Below are 10,229 nucleotides of genomic sequence, written 5' to 3'. Positions count from 1 at the left end.
AATATACAGACTCAACAAAGGGTTTATTAGCTATGGTCAGTGACCTAATTGACCCCTAGGGGTTGATTAAAAGAGTCGCTCAACTATGGCAAAATCCGACTGTCGGCAATTGAATCACATGTGAAGTCTCAAATGATCAAAATACCTGTATTGAAATTGTTGTTTGCAATAAAGATTTTTCGAAAGAAGCTATACAAACCCAAAACTAGCAAAATTTGCTAACAGAGAAGCATATCCTTATTGATTTAAGAATGTTCGCATAGAACTGCAGTAATGAAAAATGGGAAAAAATAAATAAATAAAACAATTATATGACAGGTGTCTGAACAATAGTCCAGAATATTTGACTATCGGTAATGGTAATCGGCCGATGTTCTATAGCACTTGACCTTCGGCTTCGTGCCACAGAACATCGGTCGATTACCAGTACCGAGTGTAAAATATTCTGGACTATTGTATTGATATGTTGGATAATTATATATTTCTAAATATCTAGTTACCGATGACGTTCTGACTTACCTTCGTTGGGGTTAAATTTCGTTGTTTATGTATGTCAAATCATCCGGGATTATATTCCTTGGATCCAGTATTTCTTATTTCGAAATTAAACCCCAAACGGAAGTTTATTCTTCTACAGCATTGTAAGAAATATGACAAATCACTTTGTAAATATATGATTCAAGTTTAATTGTTTATGGTTGAGAAGGATACAATGGTCTTTAAAAAATATTTTGCAAATAAAATACATGTACACCATAATATTCTCCTCTAGTGAGCTTGATCTTTAACATGTGTTTGAAACGGACAAGGGGAGCTAAATCCAACTCCAATAAGCAAAGTGACAAGGGGGATAATTTGAGATTTTTCACGATAAACCGATATATTTTGTTAGCATATAATTCAATCATTTAAGGTTTACGCCAATGATTCAAACCACAAAAGAATTTAAGGATGAAGCAATCTATGGAAAAATACAACTCTTTTAAACTAATTTCATTTGGAGATAATTTGGTGATTAGCAATATCCAAGAAAAATAATCTGTATTGATGTATTCAGTCGCATGGGAATGCCATATCGTTTCAAGTCGAAAATAAGTCATTACTATTTGTAATCAATATGTGTGTGATCGATGGGAAAACATGATATACAATATGACTGTTTATACATATACATATTTAATTTATTTTCTCGAACGCTTTACATATATTATTGATAGCTTTATCTAGTGGTGCTTCAACACTCACTCGTCGCGTAGCGGCCGGAAACGAGGCTGTCTAAGAATTAGCATAATATGTGACAACATTGAGTAAGAGATAATATCGAGGATTAATCATGTTGATCGACTATAAACCAATCACGTTAACTCCATGTTAAAAACATACAGATCAAATATAAAGGTTTTTGGGATACTTGGTTATTTAGACAAAAAATGTTAAAGTTTGACCACTGTGGCCTTTGAAGTGGGTCAAGGCTATTCATTTGAATAAACCCGATCGTCCTTCTTCCAAGCTAAATGCCCAATTAATGACGCCGCACAAGGGTACAAGCTTAATTGTCATTCGAAAAGGTAAGTTAAACATTGAACGCAACGTTTTACAATACAAATGTAAAATTCATGCTGAAAAACAGAATATGAAAGGAAAATAACACTCAAAACAAATAATACAAATATAGCATCAATGTTGAAACAAAGAATGCAAATATTACAATACAGATATTACAACAGAAATTAAACTTATTGAATGCGTATAGCAAATATACAAAAAAAAAAACATTAAATAAAAAATAAAAAAAAAACGTTAAATATTTTCATTCAATTATTGCTCGGTTAACATCCCAAATCTAGCTGTAGCATGAAAAACACCTGTAATCATGTTTCTCACAGAAAATACTTGAGTCGTACAATGTTATATAAAATCAATATCAAAGATATATACTGATTTCTTTTTGATCAACTTGTAGCCAGGATAAGAACACCGAGATATATTTTTCAAAACAAAATTTTCTTCAAGCGGACAAAAATCTATAATTGTACTGGCAAATCCTAACTTCTATTAAACACATATTGTAAAGAATGTAAAACATAAGGTTTATGTTAATTGACATTTTCCTACACACAAACAAAAGGATATGAAGAGGGTATTCTATGGAACCTCGTCGAAACATCATATTAGCATTCATTGAAAACACGGCCAATATACTGTTGCAGTACGTCTTCGTTGTCAACTTAAACAACAAAGCTGTTCAAAATCTACGACATGCTGAAATAGTGGCTTCCCTTATGTGTGTGACCTTGACCTTCGATGATATTATGGAACTGCAGTCCGTGACCTTGGCATACATTTCTATCGTTATCATACACAAATGACACACATGAACTACTCCGTTTACAGGCCACAGCGCACTGTCCGAGGTTATCAGCTGTCACAGACCACGTGATGTTGACTGTCATGTTTGTGTTCTGATGTCCTGGTGACACAGACCATTGGACATTTTGATAGCACTGCAATGATGGACCTAAACGAGAAAAATATTCGCAAATTGAATCTTCTTATATTTCCTATACATTTTACAGCATATACATATATGTATTTTGATAACAACGGATGTCCTGTCAATTGCCATTTGAAAACATAACTATTCAAAATAGATTGCTCAAAATTCATGGCAATGAAATACATTTTGGATACTGATTAAAGAATAGCTTTGTCGTAAATAAAAATGTAAAGATGTGTTTTAACAGATTCTTACGTTCACTTGGTATTTTCCATTCACCCGAGGCACCGAATCCTGTCGTGATTCCAACAGATCGTATTTGGTTTGGATGTTCATCAGTAAATGACAATATCATGTCATTATTGAAGGAGTTGCCACGCCCCGCTGATATCACATTGTTCCGCCAAGATATCCAGAAACTTTTGTGGACGTTACAATCCACCATATTGCTCTCGAAATTATTAACTTTGGAAGAGGTTGACCGAGCTAATAATTCTCGACCTGGAATTTGTCCAACCACCTATAACAATTTCGTATGTGTAAGGTTCTCCAGCAGTGTTGAAAAGTCCCACATGTACATCATGACAAGCTTTCACCTGGAACGTAAAGTGTGCGAGGCAGTCCGGCACCGGCTGGTAAACATATCCATATTGGGTCAGACGGATGTAACCGTACACATCTGTAGTGGAGATTTGGATAGCAGAGCTTGCTGTCAATGATAAAATAAAATTGAATTAATTTAGCATGACGATGAATGACTCAGAACTCCACGAATGTTACTCCATCACTTGACCTCGGACCTGACTAGGAAGCTTCAGTTTTGCAACCAGGGATTTTGTTTTTAAATGTCTTTTCGTTCTTTAGTCAGTAGTCAATGTTGTTAATAAGAGGGATATTTTCTCTAATACATGAATCGAAATATTTGATTTTTTTCTTTTTCAATTTCATTAATACCACTCAAAAACTTCTTCAGACACTTGTAGTGGAATTATATCTCGACCTGATCATACCCTAGGTTATGTGTAGATTGGATTATCTATCATAGTTTGTTTTCTTCTCTACGCTTGCTTTCGAAAATACAATATTTATGATCGGATCCTAGCGGAGAGAAATGATACAAAGGTAGGTAATTCAAACTATTATGATTTTTTTTATTGCCTCGTGTTTGGCAACTTAAGAATCTTCCCCGAGGGTTGAGATTCCCCTGTCCCACTTCCATGGGGGTCAATGATTATTGTTCTCTTACCCTGTTTACCCTCTTATGTATCTAATATTGACGTTACATCATTGCAAGGAAATGTTGACGTGACGTCATGATATTGTTGCCATGACGTCATGGTATTGTTGACGTGACGAATTATATTTGTTGAGAACGTGAAAAGAGCATCAAAACATCACCCCGGTAAAACTGCGTATATCCCTGTCCAGGGTAAGAGGAAACTCGACCTTACACAGGGGGGTAAAGACAGCCGGCACGCGCTTTATGACGCTGCTCACAATAACGCAAGTAACCAAATAGTAAATTATGACGTCATGAATTATGAATGTACATTCCAAAGAGCATTGAAGATGGCGCGATGAAAAACTTTCATAAAAACTTATATTTGTTTGCAAGTTAGTATGTGAGAAACATAATCAAACACGAACAAGGATATCTCAACCCTCGTGTAAGAGTTCAGCCTCGTGCTGATTGGCCAAACTCTTACACTCGGGTTGAGATATCCCTGTCCAGACCCATGTCATCGGTTTGCGGTATCAGTTGCCACGTTTTCAGCAATGTTGTACTCATTTTTCATTTGTCTTTTGTCGCAATCTTTGAGTCGATTGATGACGAATATCCGTCGATTACCAGTACCGAGGGTACGTGGTCTGGAATCACACGACGGATATTTCCTAGTAAAATATCCAGTGTTTCTCCTCCTTACAAGGATCCCTTATACTCTCCCTCGGTAACGAGCCTACAACCTTCTGACTCTGAACAATTTCAAGCTAGCGGTGCTAATGCGCATCAAACAATACGTACTTACCACAATGTTAAAAGCACTTCAATATAGGTACAGAAAATAATAATATTAATAAAGAAAACAGTTAAATATACCAAAGTGTTTGACTCGGCATTTGGGGCAAAAGAATGCGTCATAAACATAATAAAACAAATTGTTCACCCAGTTTCAGGTAAAATGACCAGGTTGGATGTCCGGCTGAGTGTCTTTTACAGTATTGTATTCGTTGAGGTAGCAATGTCACAAGGAGACTAACTCAACACAACCTCCCAAAAATACCCGCATTTACCACTTGCACACATGGGAGGACGTCATTAAATGACCTTAGCTGCTAGTTTGACGAAAACAAAACAAAACCAATCCAAAGGCTCAAACAAATTCAGAAACAAATAAGATGCAAGTACAAAGGAAAATATATATTTTTCTTGCAATATTATCAAAGATGTTGAGAATTGTATGCAAACTATTGTTCAAGTTTGAATATTATTCAAAATCAAATTATATTTACCTTTCACATTCCGCAATGTAACAAGAATTAAAACAGTTGGCAACATCATCTCTATGGTCTCTATGTTGTATCCTGCCGCTCAGCTTGAGTGCCCTAGAGTAGATTGAATTTCTTGTACGTTTAATGCTTAAAGCGACAACCCCAAATTCTGACGAAAACAAAATTACATCCACGATCAAAGGTACTTCCGACCATGAATTACCTTACCGTTAGGCTACCAATATAGTTAATCATCACATTATCAAATATACATGTCTGTTGATGAGCTGTTGCCATGGATATTTTCTTTGAAGTGCCGCTTGTATTATGTACCAAAACACTATGACAAAGCGACTCTTATTTAGTATGAAGATTAATTAATAACACTATAAATTCAGTGGGTAAATGATATGTTCATGTCGCCATAACGTGTATTACCATTATTATGACGATGACAAGATCAGCATGGTTGTCAGACCACCAGGCAACTAAGAGACAATAGCAGCAAATATAGAAGTCTGTCTAAATTAATTACGTCAGTACCATCAGAATGCTCAAGCTTAATCAGGAAAAAGACAGAACTAATCGTACCAGCAAGTTAAAGATCTACAGGTACAGATTACTGTCTAAGATGTGAATACCATGGTGTACTTTTTGATATCTCGCAGAGCATATAAGAGATTGCTGTATTTGTTTATTGACTTTTTGGTTCTAGACTGTGGAATTGTTTTGTTCTTTAGTGTATCCGATACACCACTTACCCGCCTGCAGTACATATATATGGCAGTGCTCGAAAGCGGGAACCTCATCACACTAATGTATTTTATTGCATAGGCTACATGCGATTCAGGTCACTGTACACGATTTTGTTGTAAGCATACATGTACAAGACAAAAAACGGAACAGCTCATGCGTTCCAAATTTTCAAAGGGAGTCTTATGGAAACCGGTGCCTCGGAAATTTTCCAGTAATTCGGACACCACAAATCGGTATTAGTGTTACTAACAACTATGACGTTGCCTTCTGTGAGAAAACACTATAGATACAGTCTAGTGACACGTCGTGATTGTTACACCATTTCTATAACCAATGTCATGGAAACTCTTAACTCTTTTTAGCGCTTAGCATGTATATAACGCAGCTTAGGATATTAATTAAGAACAATTGCGCACATTTGACTACATTTTAGCGTTTTGTTGATCTTTGTCACGGAATGGTTTTGTACTATGTGTAAAAGAGGATACGGATCACATAAATGAATTGATTAAAAGATGTTATTTTTCCAATGACCATAAAGAACCTCTATAAACCGAACATGCATGGGACATTGATATTTGTTCGGTTTACAGAGGGTTCGGTTTGGAGAAGTTGGTCAAAATAACCGGTCGAGTTCCGAATATAATTGGTCGGACGATGTTAGATTGTACCCGATTACAAACCGACACTAGGCCTACTATACGCACATAGATAATTTGGTTTGTCTGAAGAATATGAATATCATGAAAGTAAATCAATGCATATATTACAGATTATATAAGAAATTAAAATGACTAACTGTAGTTTTATATAGTTTTATACATTTACTGCACTTCACGATCGACCTGCATTCTGTTGCTTCGCCATGTGGTGGGGCCTAATACGGGATATTTAATGATTTTACAAAAAACGGAAATCGAATGATATGAAAGTGTGTGAAGATGTCTTGCTTCAATATGAATTACAATTGATCACTTGATATCGGTGGTATTCCCGATATCGGTATTGTCTTAAAAAATAAACATCGGACACTGGCATCATTTCAGTGTGTATAGTTATGACCCTGCAAGAACACCCCTTATTGGGCCTCATTTAGATTAGAATGCGAAACTCAGGCTCCTAGCTCTACTTGTATTGCGAAGATTAACATGGAATCTGCAGCGCTTCGATGAAGTGTGGCATTGTTTCATAATTAGTATTAATTACCGTGTTGATTATACACTACACTCATAACGCCCCTCAGGGTATTTATTGGATTACCTGTACAAATCACCTACATGTAAACGTAAGTCCCGATCGAGACACAATTTGACTTCACACAATACCCGTCACAGTTGTTGTTTCACGGTTGACTAGCCTGACCTCGTGTCATAATCGCTCAAGTAAGGCCGGTTTTCAGAAGTAATTTTTGGTATACTTTATCAGGAACCGGAGACAAAATCGGTCCGGTGTTCGGAATTCAGAGGGATCGGTATTTGGAAGTTTTTAAATACCATAATAAAGAAGGACCGATTCCGTACAATAACAATTCGTTCGGTATTAAGAGGTGTTCGGTTTTTAGAAGGTTCGGTTTTCGGAAGTTGCACTGTAGTTGAAAATAATAGTGCATTCTGGATGAAAGATGTATAGACATTATGCCATTTGTTTGATTAATACGTAAATCACCACCAAATCAAAAGGGAAGAAAGGATAATAATGCTTACGTATAGATGCGCCCCACTAATATCAATGGCAAAATTTCATACCCATTCCTGAAGTTATCTGGACGCATTTCTTTGTCTATGGGTTATATTATCAAATGTATATCCCCTAAAATTAGCCACGTCGATTCCTGTATCCCATGTTAGTAAACGGTTCCTGTGATGAACAAGAACACTTATTAGTATTCTCATTTTTTAATAATGTGAAACAAACATTTAGAGTTAAAGAAACTTCATCCTATGATAATTCCTGGAAGAGGAGGAAATACATCCGTTGATGTTCCACCGGGTATGGCGTTATTTTGTAGATCACGCGCCAAATGTAACCAAAATGCCTCGCGTGTGGCGTACATGTGGGTATTTAATGTCACATTGGTATCAAAATCAATGTATCGAAGATGGTCAAGGTCATATGCAGGCCACATTGGACTGTTTACCACGCTCATTGGGTAATTGGGATTCCTAAAAAAGAGAAAGTTTCATATTCCTTAATGAGAGTATAGTAGCACCGACAAAATACAAATGAATAGGAGAACGTTTTCAAAAGCGAAAGTTGAATATAAAATATAGAGACGTAGTACAATGTATGGTAATAATGTTTGTTCGTTTCAAATTCAGAAGATGAAAAACTTCAATTTTCTGAGGATGGTAATAGTGTGAAGTATATATCAATTAGTATATTAAAACTTTTAACAACCTACTCATCCATATCACAATTTGTCTGATGTAGTTTGTATCTCGAACTTATTTCTTTTACTTCAAATAAGGTGCTCATCCTTTCTTTAGTATTTTGTTGTTCGTTGTCTTGTGTAAAAGCAACATTGATCACAAGAGTGTTTAACTAGATAATGAAAACGGAAAAAAATTACCCTGACTTCGCAAAGTTTGTCCAATACGTCATAACGGTGGCAGATAGCGTCGTCTCTTGTTGAGTCACGTGATCCGGATATTTCATCGCTGATTTTAGCGTTCCTGCAGGGAAACCAAACACGTACGAGATCTCGTCGCCGTGTTGAGCGCCCTTTATCCAATCCGATGAATTGGTGTATGAGGAATGATATGAAAACTGGAAAAGGTAGGTAGAAGCACTGTTTGTATTTTTAGCGTGGGTTCGAGCTGTGAACAGAGAAGGAATGAAGAAGAAATGGTCTGAGGCAATGTCTAGAAGTTCCTGTAGATATGTCCGGTTTTCTGTAAAAGGTTTATTCCAATCCTTGTAAAGAAATGCCGTGACTTTGTTAAGCGTTGCGGTTGTATTTCCAAGGCGGTCTGCCAGTATCAACGGAATTATCGTGTCTTCTACGATATCACGAGAAGATTTTGATGGAAACGAAGTCTTAATTTTCTGTAAGAATGGCAACAGTGACGCGGAAGTAATGAAGCCACCATCCCCTTGGTTGATTCCAGTCATGACGTCAATTTCGGAAAAATAATCTCTTACCATTCTTGGCATAGTATTGTCTGGTCCAAAAGCTGCAAGTGGATCTACGGATACTATTTCATTATCGATCACAGGGACAAACTCTGGCCTGAACAATGTCTCATTCAGTGCGCCTACCCTCGAGTGGTTGATGATATCTTGGAATGGCTTTCCTCTCAGACATTTCACAACTGCTGCGGTGTTTGTCAAATCTGGACAACCCAAAGATTTCCCAATAAGAGCAGTATATCTTGCAGAATCATCAAGATTTTGAAATGCCCATGCGCTATCAGGACTTCCGCTTTGAGATATTATCCGTTTTATCAATCCACGGTTACCTGGGTACATTGCATGATATACTGCACTCGCTGCGCCGGCTGATTCCCCAAACAAAGTCACTTCTGCTGCGTTTCCGCCAAAAGGACCAATATTATTGTGAACCCATTTTATGGCAAGATGTTGATCCCACAGACCATAGTTACCTTTCGTTTCGTCATCATGAGTTGCTAGGAAACCAAAAGGCCCTAATCTGTAATTCATTGTTACTACGATAACGTCACCGAATGCTGCCAAATTTTCCCCGGAATATATCCCAGACTGTCCAATAGCGTAAGCCCCACCGTGAATCCATATCATTACCGGGAGTTTGCTAGTATTCGATGATGTCACTTCCGGTACAAATATATTCAATGTCAAACAATCCTCGGAATATGTTGTTTCACCAGGAATCCACTTGCTTGCCATGAAAGTATTTTGAGGACATGCAGGGCCAAAATTAAAAGCTTTGAACGCTGTTAAAAAATTCGTCACAGGGACGGGCTTTCTGAATCTTCGTTCACCGATAGGTGGGTGTGCATATGGGATGCCTAAATATTTCCATACCTTTGTGCCCATTCCTCGACCGTTAAAGTTGGAGAGTCCGCTGAAACCTATGATGGAGCCTGCAGATGACGTCACTGCTTTCTGATCTCCATGAATCCCACCACTACAAAGCAGAATTATTACACACAAACGAATAACCATGGTGCCAACTACCTATCGCAGGTTCTGGCTATATCACAAATGACAAGGCTGTCTGATCTGAATTGAATAATACCTCGTGAGGTCAAGAGTTCAAGCTAGCGTGTATATTATCTTATCTAGATGGATATATATTACCGCCGCCTGGCGTTTATGCTGTCCGAGGTAACGACACGAATATTAGTTTAGAAATAAGGCTTATTTCACCAATACTTAAACATAGCGAAATGACTGAACATAAAAATCTAACGGTTGTGACAGCTACGATACGAATGAGGAATTTCCCATGGACGGTTTGTTTGTCTTAGAGGTTTGAAAGAACTGGTTTCAAACAGACACCAATAGA

General features: G+C 37.2%; 1 protein-coding gene and 1 long non-coding RNA gene across 2 annotated transcripts; both read right to left on the bottom strand.

Annotated features, from left to right (window-relative positions):
* Nucleotides 1-666: 666 nt before the first annotated feature.
* Nucleotides 667-3,710, bottom strand: LOC117344506. The gene is made up of 2 exons (XR_004536201.1): nucleotides 2,753-3,710; nucleotides 667-2,518 (listed from the first exon to the last, which is right to left on the bottom strand). It is a non-coding gene; the product is annotated as an uncharacterized LOC117344506 (long non-coding RNA).
* Nucleotides 3,711-7,622: 3,912 nt separating this feature from the next.
* Nucleotides 7,623-9,887, bottom strand: LOC117344470 (neuroligin-4, X-linked-like). The gene is made up of 2 exons (XM_033907216.1): nucleotides 8,313-9,887; nucleotides 7,623-7,905 (listed from the first exon to the last, which is right to left on the bottom strand). The coding sequence occupies exons 1-2, from the start codon at nucleotides 9,884-9,886 to the stop codon at nucleotides 7,677-7,679; spliced, it is 1,803 nt and encodes a 600-aa protein (XP_033763107.1). The 5' UTR covers nucleotide 9,887; the 3' UTR covers nucleotides 7,623-7,676.
* Between the last annotated feature and the right edge of the window lie 342 nt (nucleotides 9,888-10,229).

This window comes from Pecten maximus, chromosome 16 (genome assembly GCF_902652985.1).
Source record: "Pecten maximus chromosome 16, xPecMax1.1, whole genome shotgun sequence".
In the NCBI taxonomy this organism is placed as follows: Eukaryota; Metazoa; Mollusca; class Bivalvia; order Pectinida; family Pectinidae; genus Pecten; species Pecten maximus.
Note: the sequence above shows the minus strand (reverse complement) of the source record. Positions and strands in the feature narration are given on the sequence as shown.